General features: G+C 38.3%; 1 protein-coding gene across 1 annotated transcript in view; it reads right to left on the bottom strand.

The window, feature by feature from the left end:
- snd1 (staphylococcal nuclease and tudor domain containing 1) overlaps positions 1–19,224 on the bottom strand; it is a 170,218-nt gene that overhangs the window by 133,538 nt on the left and 17,456 nt on the right. The window contains exons 10-11 of the mRNA XM_084110583.1: positions 17,158–17,262; positions 1,942–2,043 (exon numbers count right to left, since the gene is read on the bottom strand). Of these exons, the coding sequence (XP_083966709.1) occupies positions 1,942–2,043; positions 17,158–17,262 (207 nt within the window). The remainder of the gene's footprint in view (positions 1–1,941; positions 2,044–17,157; positions 17,263–19,224) is intronic.

Below are 19,224 nucleotides of genomic sequence, written 5' to 3'. Positions count from 1 at the left end.
AACATGCTTCCGTTTATCACAACTGAAGCATAATTCAATCTGTTCATCATACAAAGCGAACGAGTCTCTTCAGAAAATGTTGGACTAAACTGCTCAATTCATATGGATTATTTTTACGATCTCTTTATGAACTTTCTGAAGCATCAAAGTGGTAGTTGCTTAGCTGTCAATGGAGGGACAGAAAGCTCTCAGACTTCATCAAAAAGATCTTCATTTCTGTTCCGAAGATGAACGAAAGTCTTACGGGTGTGGAACTACATGAGGGTGAGGGTGACAGAACTTTCATTTTTGGGCAAACTATCCCTTTAATACAGATTCCTGCTTTCTGTGAGTGATTCATTCATGCATGGTAATCCAGTGATTACAGTGATAAAATGTCAATTGATAATTGCATTTTTCTAGAATTTATCGCAAATAATCATACCCATCATTAATTAATATTAATTAATTATCATTAGTTAATATTAAAGTTATCCTTATTTAAGTACACTAAAGCTACAAAAGTTCAGTCAAGAGCAGTGTGATTTTTCTCTTAGTCTTGTTCTTTGATTAAAGGGTTAGTTCACCCAAAAATGAAAATTCTGTCAGTAATTACTCACCCTCATGTTGTTCCAACCCCGTAAGACATTCGTTCATCTTCGGAACACAAATTAAGATATTTTTTTTATTAAATCTGAGAGCTGATCACTCCTCCATAGGCTTCTAAGTGCTGTGTTGCACGTCACCACGTAGGCTCACTATTGGCCGACACTGATCATGTGTGTGATGCGTGTGACGTGCAACACAGACGCGCTACGCTTAAACACTACGTAAAAAGACTCGAGGTCCAGAGAGAAGGAAATGAATAGTGGAATAAAGTCGTTATTTTTGTTTGTTTTTGCGCACAAAAAGTATTCTCGTCGCTTTATAAACTTAAGATTGAGCCACTGTAGTCACTTGGACTATATTAGCGATCTCTTTAATAACTTTTCTGGGCCAGCAAGTTTCAATCACTTAGAAGCCTATGGAGGAGTGATCAGCACTCACATTTAATCAAAAATATCTTAATTTGTGTTCTGAAGATGAACGAATGTCTTACGGGGTTGAAACAACATGAGGGTGAGTAATTACTGACAGAATTTTCATTTTTGGGTGAACTAACCCTTTAACATTGAGACTGACAGAAACAGGTTTATTAGACTTCTATCACTTTAAGACCTGACATACATAACACTGATCTGACATCCTATTTTCTACTCTTTACGTTCATTTAACACTAAGTCATTTATGACTCTGCTTACGAGGATACTCGACAAAACAGGAATTTCACATAATTGTGTTTTTGTCCATTCAAGAATATATATTTTTAACACGTTAAATGGAAACGCAAAATTAACATGTACATTTTCACAGCCCTAATATAATATCCTTATATCTATACATCTTGAATCAAAATGTAATAACTTGCTCCACCTTAGAAACAACTTTCCTTTTCTAGCCCCTTTAATTTTTCAACCCATCCCCTTCAAACATCTGTCATATATAGACTTTTTATTATCCAATTAATTTATAATGGGTACATTTTTGTTTATCTTTTGGGACACGAAGAAGATCTAATAAATAAAAATACTGATAGAATATTGTGGAGAATAAGTATTGCAAATATACTGTATGACTGCAACAGCCCTAGTGTGCACATATTTGTGTGTAAATACATGAACAGTTCACGTCAATGTCCTGTGCTTTGCCATTCTTTGTTTTCCTCAAATATAAATAATTTGTTGTTCTATGAATAAAGTCGATATGTTCAAGGTCTGTTTGGTGAATGTGCTTAGTAACTCCAAACAGAATACAGAAACTCAGAAAGAAAGCAACTCCGCTTCCATATGCAATGGACAGAAAAACACATGGAAGAAAACTTTTATACAGAAACAATCATAAGGCAGAATGTCACAGTCTCACCTTCTTGCCAATGAGCTTCTTTCTCAAGAATTCCCGTGCCTCAAACATGTAAGGAATGTCGTAGAGTGGACGGAAACGCTTGTCTTTGTCCTTGTTCTTCTCCTGTAGAGTCAGATAGAATAGGCAAAAAGAGAGAGAAAGACAGACAGACAGAGAAAAGTCAATATCACAAATGAAAAATAGCCTTCATCCCAAACAGGCACAACATTTAATCACTTGCTGAGAGTCTCATATGACTTCCTCCCAAAAATGAGCTTCCTGTCTTCATCCCCTTCTCCATCTCTTTCCAATTTTACCATTTTCTTAATACCCAATATCCTTCCTTTTCCCACACAGCCATGCTAATGTGTCAGGATTGGTAGATGACACATCTCATTGTCTCGATCTCTTGGTGTGCCAGGCATGTGACTCAACAAGCTATACGAGATGCTCTCACTGCCACACACATTGATATACTAGAAATAGAACCTCATTTACATTTTTCATAAGAAAGCGAAAAAAGGCTGTTATTTTCCCAGAGAAATGCCACACCAAAAAAAAAAAAACACTCAGTATGCGCAATATTCGATCCGGTTTCGCAGCTGAGGCCATGAAAGTATGAATTAACACAAAACATGCAGAGCCACTCTGCGTAAAATAGGAAAAAGGTAATTTTGGTGTTGTGGAAAGGAACACTTAACAAATGGCTGCATCTTTTTTTAATGAATCAGTAGGTCCAGTTAACAAAACCAGTCTGCTTCGCTCATGATTTGGACTGATTTAGTTCAGTTCAGACCCACTCTACCTAGAGTAGAAAAAATTAGTTGTTTTATGTTATAGAAAAGAACACTGAGCAAACCACTCTCTTTTCAATGAATCAGTAGATCCAGTTAATAAAACCAGGTTGATTTACTCATGTTTTGGACTGAATCGGTTCTCAAGTTAAAATGACTGATTCAATGATCAACTGTTGTTAACAGCCTGTTTTAGAGAAAAGTTATTAGGGAATAAAGACTTTTGTTGGCCAAACAAATTATTGCATTACTCTGAAATACTTGAAATAAAGTGCAAAGTTGTTTTTGGGCCACTTTTATGGGTTTTAAAACCCTTAAGGGGGTCGCACACCGGACGCGCAGCTCTTTTAAACTCGAACACATTATTCTCTATGAGAGTACACACACCGGCGGCGCCTTTCGGCGTCTGTCCGTGGCGCCCAGCAACGGGCGTTCAAACTCAGGACCGTGTTCAAAATCCTGCCACGCCACAGAGCGCCATTTACATTTTTTTATATTAAATTTACATTTATGTTTCTCAAATCGTAGTTAATGAAATCAGAAAATTGCTGATGTTATCAGATTTTCATGTGAGAGTTGTCCTAGACATGGCGCGGCGCTGAGCTGCGCGTCCGGTGTGCGACCCCCTTTAGGAAAGCTCTGCTTCCCATTCATTGTAACTGTATGGAAAAAAGAAACCAGTAGATTTATCAAAATATGTCCTTTTATGTTTCAAGAAACTTAGTGAGACAGAACGACAAGAGTAAGCTCATTTTATTTTTCAGTGAACTATCCCTTTAAGAATCATATGCATATTTTGCTCTACAGATACTGATTTTTTTGGAATTGGCTCATTCCGGGCAAAAACTTGCTTGAAGGAAAAACATAAGCAAGAGCAGAAATAAACTAGAGAGAGACTACTAACACCACAGTCAGGATGAGGCGTAGCTTGTGGGAAAGAAGGGAGAGATCGGACTGTTAACCTCAAGGACCAAATCTTACGGCGAATAAAAGCATATTGACTTTAAAAAGCATAAATCTCCAAAATGTTTAAATCCTCACGCTCTGATTCCAGCGAACATTTATCTGTGCAGCAAATAACTCACCTAAAACCACATCATCTGCACCCATGTGGTCTGATATTTGGTATAAAATAAAACCGTATCGACCACCCACTTTCTGTGCTTAATGTGCAGAGACATCTTTCAGGACGGCTAAAGAACTGTGCCGATGAAATATAATACAGACAGAAACCCCTGACGGTGAAAGAGAGGACAACCCGTTTTGAGCCAGCCTATAAATATCCACGGCAATTCCTTTCCCCTCCGAGCAAGAAAAGCAGAGGGAGGCCATGCAGTCTTGTGTTAGAGTGCGTGTGTTTTTCTGTAAGTGTTGGTAAGAGCGAGCATTCGGGGTTTTGCTAGTTGATAATGAATGTCAGCAAGCATGTTACATCCACAAATACAGCAATCTGTGCATTTGTTTTGAATACGAGTTCAATACGGGTTAATGTACTTTGAGCTGTAACATGCAAGAGCCATATGTCACATTGTCTTAAACAATGAACATATTCAGTATTTTCATCTCATTATGTCCACGAGGCAGCTGTAACAGTGCTGAATAGCAAAATCAGTGTCGATTGTCAAGATAAAAAGTCTTTGTCATTGTATTGAGCAACTCAAGTGTGTTCTGTGAAGACACGGAAGGCTGGTTACTGAACCGTGCGAGGAGAAATGAGGATTTCTTCGCCTGGCTGACATGCTGATTTTTTCCTGTCACTGGCTGCTAAAAATGACGGTTTGGCTGCATGCGGTGAGAACGGTTTCATTCTGCAAAGGCTAACAGGACAGAACAAGACCTGTGCAACCATCAGTCAGGTACAATAAGCAAACCAATCATGCATTGCTACATTAAGGAAAACTGACAAACTAGTACTACACTTAAAGGTGCAGTGTGCGATCTCCCAAAATCGCTGTTTAACACTGTTGATATTTGAAATCAACCCAAACAACACACCCCTCTCTTCATTGACGCCTCAATGAAGAGAGGGGTGTGTTGTTTGGCTCTAGAGATTAGGGGAGTGAGGTTTACCTGCACAGCTCTCACTAGCTGGTATCCGTTACACACGCATTGCAAGAGTAGATGTCTATTTACCGTAGCAGAAGCGAAGCAAAATAATGCTTCACACGGTACACAAGAGCAAATAGACTCAAAACTGTTCTGTTATTATAGCTAGCATTACAACAACAGCATTTATGTGAAACCGTAAAAACCAATGTTACTCCATGTTAGTTAACTGAAATGGAATTTTCATTTACTTGCCCTAATGTCTAAAATCAGTATGATTTTCTTACAGAGGGTCTTTTTTCAAAATATGGACTGGTGCTGTTGATCTATAAAAATAGTTCCATATCTATATTACATCTCTGCACAAAGTTAAGTCTGACCATCTTCTCTCCAGAACCAGTAACATAAAATTAAAAATGACAAAAATCATTGACACAAATCTTGACCTGAACATGTGTAATTGAAGCATTGAAGTGGTTTTAAAATATAGGCCCTAACTGTCAAAATAAGAAAGTCTCTTAAAGTGTCAGATTTAGACTTCGTTTAGGTTGTAAAAGTCATATGGTACCATAATGCAAAAAAATTGTATTTATGAATTAACGTTTCAGGTTCTTCATTATTTAAAAAAAAAAAAGATAATTTTTTAATCATACTTGTTATTGACCCTAGCACCATTTCAGTAGATCTAAGAGAGGCTTGTCATGCAATACATCTTAGCTCCTGATGTTTAAATCACACACACCTCTCTCACATACAAAGGTTTCTTTGTCTCGTACCTATACGCACCACTCACATTTTCATTCCTGATTCTCTCTCTCTTTTTCTCATTAGCCAATCTCATTATCTTCAGGTGATAAATGGCCCAAGGACTCTGAAGCAGAGAGAGAGTGAGTGAGTGAAGAGCTCTCTCCACCGTCAGGGAACAACCAATCACACCCTCAACAAATACAGTGGTGCAGGGCTGACGTATTTTTGTAGGCCAAAACCCAAAAACGAGTGAGCATTTAAGCACTTCAAGTTAGTCAATGTTTTTTTGTTTTTTATAATGGGTTTTTGGTTAAATGCTTGAAATATAATATACAATATAAAATACATCTGTAATACACTCTTGTGATTTTTAAAAGCTTTCATTTGTCTTTTAAAGGCAGTTGCTAACAATTGGCTAAATGGGACTACAGAGGTTGTTGAGGACATAAAACGTCATTAGTTGAACGTGTAAACTAAATTTTCTCACTAGTCTGCTTACAGACTGACATGTCAATAGCATAACTGAAGTGAAAACCTTTCAGCCTCTCGCATAAGTGCATAAGTCACGCACGGCAGTCAGAATTGGCGTATTATGACCCTCAGCATCAGTCACGGAAATCGCAATGAGCAATTTAAACTCATGCAGCTGCATCAGAGATGCCTTAGAAAAATAATCAGCATTTAAGACTGAAATTACATTGCCCTCTTAAAAATAAATCATCAGTGACGAACAACAGTGACGCATGGAGAAACAGAATGATAAAAAAATGAAAGGGAGGACACAGAAAGAGGGAAAGAGACACAAAAAGGGGAGAGCTAACAATTGAGATGATCTTATATTTACACAATTAAATATTACATTGTCAATTAAAAATTCAACATGCAACTATAAAAAAGAAATTCTAACCCCAAACTTTTGAACAGTAGCATTCATTTGATCAACAATGCAGTCAAGACAGTAATATTGTGAAATATTATAATTTATAAGAATAACTGATTTCTAAATGTAATACATTTTAAAATGTAATTTATTCCTGTGATGACTCAATGAGTCATTACTCAAGTTAGATATCAGAAAACATTCTAATTTTACTTTTTTCAGGAATCTTTGATGAATACAAAGTTCAAAAGAACAGGTTATAGTATTTATTTATTCATTTATTGGTACTTCGTGGTACTTCATGTCTGACCTTGGGCACCCATGTGAGTTTTGAACCCAGAACATTCCATTACAAAAAATTATAATTTTGTTTTACAACATCCATGGGTCATTACTCTCAAATGATTGGAAGTTCGCTAGAATTCCAAGAGTCAAGCGATCCTGAGGCAAAGCAGCCTCACTGTATGGAGCCATGGAACCATACAGTGACCCCAGACAGAGGCCACAGGACACACATACACACACAAACAAACACATGCCTTCAACATGCAGGCACAGCAGATGTGAAAAGACACAATGTGGCATTCAAACACACACTCAGAGCACAAACACACTGTGACAGCAAATGACACGGAAGAGTCATTCAATGAGCGATACATTGCATATTGCTAATTCTGTAGAGAAGACGGGTATGGCGGCTTCGGCTTTAAACCCAGATGTCAACATTTTCTCTGCAGTCCCCTAACACACACATACAGTGGGAGTGAGGATGACTCATTGAGCTGCTCTGACATAACTCCTCCCCCTCCACATCCTTGTGAGTGCTCCTAAAACGGCTGACACCACCACGCAGCTGGAAATAGCTCGCCATGGCGCAAAAAATAAGCCTCCATCTGGCCAAGAGAGGAAGGGGGGAAATGAACGAGGAAAATAAATTAGGCAAGGCACATGAAGTCACATTTCTCTCAAAGAGATAGTTCACCCAGTCAAACATGTCGCGATGACGACAATGCCGAAACGCCATGTGTTCAGTGTAGTAACCAAATGACGTATTTTTTTAATGCAAATATTAGTGAAAAAAAAAGAGTGGGCGATACGACCAAAGTCTTACTTCATGATTTGAGAAACTATTTCATGATAATGATATGTGACAAGATTATTCTTATTTTTAATAAGAAAAACTAAGAAGCCAAATCACAAACAATAGGAAAAATGAAATTCACCATTAAATCAAAATGAACAATTCTTATATTTTTATGGAATATTGCAGTGTTTATTATAGGCTAAATGATTTATCTGTGCATATTTCTTAGAAATTCATGTGCCTTTGTAATATGTAATCAAAATAACTTCCCCCTCCTACTTGCAGCGACAGCTTTTCTCTTTTGCTGCTTGAATAACATTAATGACAGACACAGACAACAGTTGGTATATTAGACTGCTGTCACTTTAAGAACTAATGCATGGATCTAATACACTGAATTATTTTTGTTGTCACAATTTATATTAAGTGTCTTTAACTACCATGTACTTACATCAAAGAAATATGTACTTATTGTATTCATGTATTGCAAAACATTTTTGCTACTATTGAGATGGGATACAGGTAAGGTTAGGGGCAGGTTTGGTGGTATGGTTTAAGAGTGGGTTAAAAGGGAAGGGAAGGATCAACAGTGTAATTATAGATGTATTTACAGAAAATAATTACAGATGTACAATGTAAGTACAATGCAAAAACAGGCATGCATTTAAGTACATTGTATCAAATGATTTTTTTTTTTTGCTGCTTATTCCACTTAAATATTTTCAACCATGCATGTCCCAGACTTTATTTTCTCATTCAAGCATGTTTCGTTATTACTCTGAAGTGCCAATAACTTGAACTAGTACTGTGCTACATGGATATATTTGCATACCACTGTATAAATGAAATAGCCAAATTTCTAGCGATAGCCATTATATAAAATCACACTACCCAACCCAAGTGAAAATTACTTACATTTCCACAAAGCTAAGGAAGTATAACTTCAGAATACAATAGCACAATACAATACGTTGAGGAAACTTTTTGGTGTGTGTTTTTTCCTCCTTTGTGGATAGACAGGATCAATTTAAACTGCAGTTTTATGAAAAAAAGGTGCTCAAATTCTCTAAAATTATACAAAGAGATGCTCAGCTACTCCTCTGTGGCGGGCCATATCTGTGGCGATGCGTATTGCAGTAGTATCTGGCTACTGGGAGCCGTTATAACACGCTCTCGCGCGTTTATTTTTTACCATTTTGGAAGAAGTAAAATTTACATATGTGACTTTAACTGTAACTGTAACAACCAGATGCATTTTGTCCAGTTTCATCTGGAATGTTGGTATTCTATCTTTTTTGAATTCCGATTCTGACATCCAAAGGCACACCAAGAATCTTTTCCTCTTATTCCATGGATTTTGCCCATTTTCCTCTGCTTGTTACCACTGTTTTTCTGCCACCACAATGCGTGCTTAGCTGCAAGTCACATAACTGTGACGTCTGCTCCTAAATGGTCTATAGGATCATTCAGTCAATAACAATAATAATAATAGCAATTACGTAGCCACAGGAAGTAAAAAAGGGGGGGTCCCAACATTAAGTGACAAGAGCGAGAAAGAGAGAGAGAGAAACACTGGGCAGCAGCTGTCAGAGTTCATCTTCGTGTTGGTCAACACATCTGGCCCCAAATCCCCCCAAAGACCTCACAGCGAGCGAGAGAGCGAGAGAGAGAGCGAGAGAGAGAGAGAGAGAGAGAGAGAGAGAGAGAGAGAGAGAGAGAGAGCAGTACAGACAAATACACACAGATCCCCGGGCTGGCCTGAGGTCAGATTTGTCTCTTTGAGTTGAAGTGTTTGTACGGTATGACACGGGGACAACAGTTTTATGCCCTGCATTGAACTGAGGAAGAGAGAGAGTGTTTAAAAATCAGGACAAGAGAGAGCGTGAGAAACAGATGGCTAAAAAGAAGATAGAACTGTCACACCATGACACCAGACGTGATGCGATAAAGGGACAAGCAATAATAGCTCTTTATGTTAATGAGAGTTTTTGTCCTAAGTAAGCGGCAAGCAACCGGACATTTTGTCAGTTACTTGGTTTCTATTTATGCAGCATTGGCTGGGTGGCCCTGAGTATATTGTATAGTACACATGAAATATGTTCCTATTGGCCGTTAGAAGCCTACACACTAGAGGAAGCTTTGACGTAGGCTTTGAAGGATGAGAATGTGCAAGAGCCGGGGCAATTTTGAAACCGAGCGGGAATACTGTGAACTGACAATTTAGATGTACAAATGGACCTGAACTTTTGTTTGCAGTTGGCAGAGTCAACTGTCCTCTACATCCTTGAGATGCATGAATTCGCATTTTTCTGCTTCTTAACATTTGTTTACGACATGGCGTAGAGATTAAAACAGACAAAGATTTCACAACATTAACAAAACGGCTAACATTATGAACTAAAGGTGCCATCACATTTAAGAGTCCTTCGATAGGAATCTGCACAATCAGAGAGCGGAAATGTTCCCACAGATTTTGCCCATGTTCAAGTTGGTCATGCGAATTCACTGAAAAGCTGCTTGGTTTGAAAGTGACTTCTGTGTGAGTGTTGCTTCTACGTTGCTACACTATTGACAGTGGACTTTTTTTAGCCTGCGAAAATGTGATCACAACCTTAAGGGTGCATGCAATGTGACATCACCACTTAACTGTATACAATCATGTTGTGAACTGTCAAACTCTAAAATTTGCCTCTGAATGTGAGCGAGAAGCACACGGAGTGCTGATAATTTGCATGTGCACAAACAGAAAGCCATTACCGAGAGCCATTTTGATAAACGCAATTAAAAGAGTAACTGATAAAAAATGACTGCAGCTGTTCTGAAACCATTGTACAGCTGTTGTTCGAACATACGCAGTTTAAATTAATTACGATACCAATTTAAAAGTTGTCGTGTGCTAAACTATTGGAGACTTGCAAGCCAAAATTGATTAGATTGATGAAAAGATTACCAGAGATCTCGTTAGTTAAGTAACATCATGTCAAGGTTAATGTATCATTAGATTAGGAAGGAAAAATATAGGTGCCTGTCGCTTTTAGACTGCAAAGGAACAGATCTTGAACTACTATCGACATTTGCAGAGGGTCATCATGTTAAATGAAGTGAATGAATCAAAACATGAGCGTTACCAATTTCTCTAACTCTAGAATTTCTCTAGGATGATTGCTCAAAATACTACATTAACCATTTTGTAGAATGCAACAAAAACAATCATAACCTGATTTCCATCAGGTCCCTTAGAACCAAGGATACAGAACAGATGTTATTAATGAAGTTTAATTGTTTGGTACACATGTTTGAGTTTCTCCCAACTGACTTTTATTTAGACCATAGAAGTAAAGGGTCAAAGGTCAGATTTACCATGCCAGCACAGTTATTGATGAACACATTCACATTCAAGGGCAGCATGACCGCAATGACTAATGCTTTAGAGGAACAACTTTGCATCTCTCTCATCTATATCTATATCTAGGCATGACTGTAAAATAGCACAATATAGCCAAAGCAATAGACATTTACTACAAACATATAGATAAATATAGGGGGGGCATTCCAGATTATACATAAATATATCACAATAAATAAAAAAAAATAAAAAAATAAGTACAGAGAGTAGTTTAAAGGGAAAAGAGGGTTCAGCCCTTGTCCCTCATATGATGGCAGGAAGACACATACTGCGCTGCCAGGTGAATACATTCTTCTTTCTCTCCCAAAATATAAGACAGTTTGTTTATAAGGCTCGCTTGTTGGAATTAAGGTAAAATCTGTGCTATTTGTGTGAATGAAGTGTCTCTGATGTTTTTATACTTGCACTCGGTGAGGAAGTGCAGCTCGTCCTCTACGACTCCATCAGAGCAGTGTGAACACAGTTCTCTCTCTCTCTCTCTCGCTCGCTCTCTCTCTCTATACCGCAAGAACATCTGGTGCAGAGATGCACTACAGAAGATACAGTCAATAGACTGAACAGGAGTGCGGGTTTCAAAAGAGGAAGTACCTCCAGCACATCAATACATTTACAACATGGCTGTGCAGGAAAAACGCTACCGTCGCACACAGGATAAAAGGGAGAAGGTAACATCCAAATCCTTTCTACCAAGATGCCTTTATCTGGTTGGTCTTTAAAGGATAAATGTACCCTCACCTGCCTATGGGAAAAACTGCACCTAATTGAGAAGTGCATTTACATTAGGGCCGCCCCCGACTATAAAGATTTTTTCTAGTCGACTAGTAGTCGTTCATTTAAGCCATTAGTCAACTAATCACAGATTCATATTAAATTGAATTACTTAAATATATACAGAGGAACATCCTTATTATGTGTACCAATTCCCTATAAGCATACTACTTTAGTAAAAAAAAAAACCTGTTGTCAAACATTCATTCATACATTCATTCATTGGTCTCAATTACGTTTGGCGTTAGACCTTAAGGACCCTTGTATTACAGCGCCTGTTTTTTGCAATATATTATTTCCACCCTCTCTGATGGATGGGGCTTTTAATTAGGGGTGCACCGATCCGACTTTTTCAGTCCCGATACCGATACCGATGCCTGGGCTTTGTGTATCTGTCGATACCCGATACCGATCCGATACTATAGTTGAATTAATAATAAACTGTATACCTTCCACCTTATACCTTCCTTGAAGAGACTAAAGGCACCAGACTTTACTAACTAAACATAACTAAGACAAAATAACAGATGTATGTAATGTGTTGAATTCTTATTCATTTTTTATAAAACAATTGTGCATTCAAATGGAAAAAGAATATAATCAAACTTCTTTAAATAAATGTAAAAAAAAAAAAAAATGTAGCAGTGGAAACAAAAAAACAGTGTATTGGTCAAACATACAATAGTAATCTGACAGTTTCCAAAAATTGTAAACATGTAAAAATATAAAATGCAAAGTCCTGCAAACAGGAATTTAAAAAGCAACATAGCAGCTGAACCTGAGAATAAAAAAATAAAAAGTTGGTCGAACAATAGTCTCGCGTAGCCAGACCTTCAGACTGACGCTGAGACTAGTCGAACAACAACTTGATCACACATACAAATAATAATAACCAAACATTGTAATGTAGTGCAGTGTCACACCACCATCATAAACATGACCTGTGAATGCTCACTTAATTAGCAATGGCAAATTTAAATGTCAGTTTTCATGATTATTATGTTTCATATTTTTAAAAATGAAAACAAAAAGAAGCAGGGTTGTGTTTTATATTTCGTGTTGTTATAAATATATGCAGTAAAGATAATCAATGTACGCGTTTGCCTGAACCACATTTATGTGGCCATTAATATGTTTAAGATTTTTTTTTAAATGAAAAGAGGCAGAGTGGTGTTTTATAACATACTTCGTTTTATTGTTGGCTAAAATATACATAAAGAGATGACCGGAGTAGCCAGAGCGAGCTGAGTGACGCGATCAAGAGCGCTGCTGTTCCATTTGCAGAATAACCGGACTCGCGTCCTCTCGTCCTCGGGAGTTCGTTCTCCTGAGTCGAACTTGGCAAGTCCGAACTACCAAGGACGGACGCAAGTCCGAAGTTTGCGTACTTGGTATTGAGAAACGGCCTCTGGCTCGCTCCATGTTGCTTCTAGCATGCGACACACGTGAAGCTGACGAATGACGTAGGTTCTGCTGCGACGACGAAAAAAAAAAGAAAAAAAACCTGGATCGGCCCGTGGATCTGTTATTTTTTCCGATCCCCGATCCAGCTATTTTATCAGTATCGCGGCCGATATCCGATCCTAATATCGGATCGGTGCACCCCTACTTTTAATATCTGGAGGGAAAAGGCCTATCTACAATTGATCAACTATACATAGATAACAATTTTGCATCCTTTACGCAACTCCAAGAAAAATTTGACCTACCCAATTCACATCTATTTAGATACTTTCAGATACGGAACTTTATTCGAAAGCAGTTTTCAAACTTTCCCTCTCTGCCAACTAAAAATATTCTTGATAACATATTAGACCTTCATACATCTTTGAAAGGGGTTATTTCTAAAATATTTACCATAATCAATGCAAAACAGTCCCCTTCAGTGCGTCCACTGAAGGTGCTCTGGGAGGAGGAACTGAATTTGACGCTGGAGGAAACGCTATTTGGGATCTAATTCTTGCCCGTATACATTCATCTTCTATAAATGCTAGGCACACCCTCATCCAATTCAAGGTAGTGCACAGAGTTCATTGGTCTAGAGCTAAACTAAGCAGAATATTCCCTGATCATGACCCAACCTGCCTTCGCTGCTTAACTGAACCAGCTACCTTATCACATTCTTTTTGGTCCTGTCCGAAATTGTCTGATTTTTGGGGGGAAATCTTTGGGTGCTTCTCTGTTATTTTTTCTTTAACAATAGACCCTAACCCATTAACAGTACTGTTTGGTATCTTGCCAGAATCCGTTAGTCTAAACACATCGCAGGCTGATAGTCTAGCCTTTGGAACTTTACTGGCTAGGCGACTTATTCTTATGAATTGGAAGGCAGCAGCTCCCCCTTCTTACCCGCCAATGGGTTTTGACCTTTTGTATGGTCTCAGGATGGAAAAGATTAGGTTTGCAATGAAACAAAAGCCAAAACTTTTTCTGAAAGTCTGGAGCCCTTTTCTAGAGTATTTTAAGGAGTCAACAACTAAATTTGTTTTATTTGATTTTATTTGTTTATTTTTAATTTTTTTATTATATTATATTACATGTTATTGTTACTCTCTGTCAGACCCAAGATGAACCTAATAGAAGGGAATTTTTTTTTTTTTTTTAAATAATATATATATATATATATATATATATATATATATATATATATATATATATATATATATATATATAGAATACTAAATTTGGAGAATACTAAACCATAATGAGCATTTAATATATAGCTATAGGCGTAATATAGCCTATTCCGCTACCAAGCGCATGCATAAAGCTTGGCAAAAGTAATGATTAGCAATGTATTGAAAAAATTAGGGCTGTGCAATTCATTGTATTTTGATTTCAGCTTCCAACGATTATGAAAACAGGATAATTGAGGTCAAGTGCTTATTGTGCCGCTGCCGCATTCAGTGCACTTTCGTTCCTCCTTAAGCCAAACTTAACATCCAAATCAGCCGAAGTGAGTGAGTGTTGTAAAATGCAATCTTACTGTTGCTAAACGCTTGATATCAAACAGTGTACTTAAAAGTGTATTAAGCCACGAAAGAGATGCTGTTCTAGGCTGTCTCCTGTGCGCACGCTCCGAGGCGGGGCGTAACGTGCACAAGCGAAGTATACTATGGGCTTCAGATTCGCGCCTAAACGGTCAAATAGCCTGCACACAAATATGTCGAAATGCCGTTTTGGTAAGCATCCTCGTAAACACAGTGAGGAAGCGTGTTTGAAACGCGCGTGTAATGATATATAATGGATCTGTGCAGCCACATGACTGCTGCAGTTAATGTTAATCAAACAAGAAAAGAAAGATAAAATCACTTTCTGCTCTTGAATGAATCATTTTTGTAGTTTTAAATACGGATGAGTCTATATTTAATATATACAGCAGTGTTATTTTACATTTGATTACTTTAATTTCTGTTGTAGGCTACTTATCTGATTACCACTTAGTACATCTTCCTGAAAAAGCTAAAGCACAGTTTATTTAATTTGTGTTTTTGTTCTGTTGTATTTTTCGTTTGCAAAAGTTTAAATGTAATTTAGTTTTATATCGATAGATGTTATGGCATTGTGGAAGCTGGTCTGAAACTAGTTTCGTTAAGAGACACAAAATGCTGCTTAGTCTCGACTATCTGTGAAGTGAGGCAGAGGCCATAGGTGTCAGACAGACATGCATGCAACCAAACACTGCCGGTTGGTCACCATGGTATTATGATAATTACATCATGCTGCTTAATACACTAGCTCACTACCATCTGATCTACCTTCCGCAGACCGAAAAGACAGGAATTAAACCGGATTTACATTTTCTGAGGGGAAAAATAAGAGGTGCTTTGTCCGTGCCAAACTCGCCATGATGCATGAGTGCTGTGGATACTTGCCAGGTCATTGTTATGCAGTTGTTAGTCAGGGGTTTGATAACATCTCTAACCTTAAAGGGATAGTTCAAAATTTTACAAAACCTCCAAACCCCTAAAACCTGTTCCAAACCCCTAAAACTAACATTCATCTTCAAACACCCTTCAACTTCAAGATATTTTGAAGCAGGTGGTTTGGTTACCATTGAAAAAAATAGACATTTCTCAAAATATCAGTGTATGTTACACAGAAGAAAGTCATACAGGTTTAGAAAATCATGTGGGTGAGTAAATCACAATTTAAATTTTTAGGTGAACTATCCCTTTACGTCCGACAATAGTGATTTGTACCTTACCAAACACATTTAAAGAGATTATAAAAGCAGAAATGCTGAAAACTGAACAAAGCAACAGTCTGAAATGGCCCTAACATCACCTCATTAAAATGGTTGACAGAAGATACTATAAATCCAAAAGATCAATTTCTGTCTGTCTAAATCAAGCTTCCAGGTTTCTCTTTCGAGAAAAATGTACTTGTCAAAATATTACAAAACCTAAAGAAATCCATTTTTAAAAGCTCTCTGGTTCGTCTCATGCCTCCGAAGCACGTATGAGATCTAAATACATCCGTCTTCTTTATTGTTTTGTAATCATCTCTGATCTGATTAAAGCCATCTTTAAGCTGCCAGGATAGAAACACGCTGTGATCCGAAGGCTCGCAGCCGCGTATCCATAGATACAGACCCACAGCTCCGCATTCCAGCACTCCGTTTACATGTGCACGACAAATTGCGACTCTCTGAAAGCCTCCTTTAAAAATAATCACAAACTTCATTAAAGATTTCAAACATATTGCTATATCTATCAAAAGCACAAGAACCCAAAACAAAAATGTTCATGCAACGGTAGTGCGAAAGTCCTCCCTAATAAACTAAATGTCTTAATTTGCTAAATCAAAACCAAAGGTATCTTTTTTTTTACCAACATGCTGAATCATCGTGTCTTATTACAGGAGGTCAGGGGTCAGGAAGAGAGTGGCTAATTGCAGCGAGATGTTCACACTCCAATTTAAACCACTTTTAGTTGAAAATATAGCTTGCTGATACGCACACACTTAGCCTAGGCAAAGCACCCATTACACAACTCTCATTAACAGCCTTATTTGTGCGTGAATAAGAAACAGACAAGCACATTTCTGAGCGTTTGATGACCACAAAAATGTGTGTGCATATGCAGCACCGCAAAATGATGCTTCCATATTAATTTGTTAACATCTAGCGAATCAAAAGTGAGTATTTGAGAATTGCATTGGATTGAGAGTATGACATTAATAGATGAGGAAGAGAGATTCGGAGAGAGCGTGTGCTCATTATGGGAGTAGATCTATAGGGCTTTTGGCTGCAGTGCAGCACTGGTGTGTCAGAGCGAGTGGAGGGGAGGAGGGCTGGTGGGCTTCTGTCTCTCTAGCTCCCCCTGGTGTCCAGTAAAGACATTGCTCTGAGATCTGAGTGTGAAAGATGCATGAAGGGAGGAGATCGGCGCTTTTAAGAAATGGAGGAGAGAGCGAAAACCATCACATCAGCACTTTGCTGGCACCCAGTGGATTCAGTAATGGCCTTAGTGACAGGGATATCCAAGGACAGACGTGCATTAACTCGTACCTCGCCTTCTAGCCTTGGGGGCCTGATGCTGGACAGGTGGATGGTCTTACACTCCCCAGAGTTCAGCTTCACCACGATGGCATCTGCGTTCATGACTTGCATGACCTGCACAGAAGAGGGCAAAAAGAAAATTAAATAATGCAGAGAAAGAGAAAGGAAGGTCAAGCTACCAATGAAAATTCTGGCATAATTTACTTGCCGCAAGTTTGACATTGTTATTTTCGAGAACCAATGATGTTTGATACTATTGATGTTCAACCTCCACTATTAACCTCATATTTGATATTCTGTTGTCCATATTTGATGTTTTTATCCATTTTGAAGCACAACAGACATGGCTAACTATTTAAGGGACAAAAAAAACTGATTGAGAACACTGCCACACAAGATGAGCAAAGTTGTGGTCACGCAAGCACACAAAAGTTTCCAGACACTGCAACAGTTGTAATATGACGTCACACTCTGTTTGCTAAGCTGAAGAGCGCTTTCTCTCACCAGTGTGGTCAAAAAGCTACCAATAACTGACTATAGTACCAAAGTTTAAGAACACACTACAAAAACTGGGCCGAAACTAGCCCGACATTGGCTGACCATTGATTGGCTTGATGTGTAAACACCTTAAAAGCAACTGCCAGTCAAAACTGAAAAAAGGCACATCTACAGCAATTAAAGCACTGCAATTGTAACATTTACCACCTTTTTCACACTCAAACTGCCTGCAGTTGTCGATGTTCCCATTTATTTTTTATTTTTTTGTAAAGACTGTTTCCCAGCCTGTTTATTTGTAAAATATTTGTCAGTCACCCTAACATTCAGGAGTGCTATCGAGAGAGCGCACGAGTAGGTGTAAAAAAGGACGAGAGGTGGCGAGCAAGCTCCGCTTGGAGGACAGGAGAGACTCACTTGTTGCCAGAGAAACGTTACTGTACTCCACCACGAGCCTTCTGCGGCACAAAAGCAAACAGCTGCAAACAAAACACTTCTCCCACACGGTTCTCAAAAGAACATCCCTCCTCTCTTTGATTCTCTCATCCTACAACCATTACTTCACCATTTCACTCACACAAGACAATGAAAGCGAGCCAATGGGGAACATAAAAGAGCTGAGAGAGAAGTGAAACGGTCCATTTTGTTTAAAGGAAAAGGGACAGGAAGAGGATTAAATCGTGCACTTAGAAGTGTGTTAGAGCACGTTTAGCAAAAGATCTACAAAAATAATAAAAAATAATAATACATTGCCCATATGGACATAAGATATTTTAGAGAAAAAAAAAGTGAGTGAAGCTTGAACACACAGAAGATGGCACCATGATGCTAGGGGGTCCATCCCAAAGAAGCCACAATGAATCAAAATAATAACAACAATAACAACAATTCAGAAAAATCGCAATTGGACTATTTCCCCAGGTTAAAACTGGCATGTGCTACCTTTGACATCCCGGTTTTATGACAGAAGCATGTTACATTACAGCTGAGAGGAATCATGCGTTACATGTGCCGGCTGCATCCAATCACATAAGTGGACCATCCGCACAAGACGACAAATGTCACAGAAGCTCTGATGTTTAGAATCCCGTCTGAGTACATCATATCCGATGTGATCATCACATCTTATATGATCATCAACTCCAAGTTATTTAATAGAGGAGTCAGTGATGTGGAAGATGACGGGGTAATGGATCATATATAACCAGACCTGAACAAGCAGAGGAATGCCTTCAAATACATGCATTATCTGATCTGAGCAAATGAAGACAAAATTACAGTCTTCAGAGGGACATGGAACAACAGGAAAGAAGAATGATATGAGCAGAAGTACGGCACAGACTGATAGATCGTCAGGCTTTGAACTGAATCTTCAGAGTGGAAATTAAACGGATCACTTGCAGAAGCATTCGGCTCGGCAGTGATACAGCAGAGAATGTCAGTCTATGCATGTGTGCTGCTTATGTATTCCTAAGCACACTCAGTGCCAAATCAGCAAGGTCACCTGAGCAAATTAGTGGGGGGGTAGTAGTTGAGCAGAACTGGGAACAGTAAGGAGAACATTTTTTGCCGTTTCATTAG

This window comes from Abramis brama (assembly GCF_963993115.1).
Source record: "Abramis brama genome assembly, chromosome: 4".
NCBI classification, from domain to species: Eukaryota; Metazoa; Chordata; class Actinopteri; order Cypriniformes; family Leuciscidae; genus Abramis; species Abramis brama.
The sequence above is the reverse complement of the archived record's forward strand: the minus strand, read 5'-3'. Positions and strand labels throughout refer to the sequence as shown.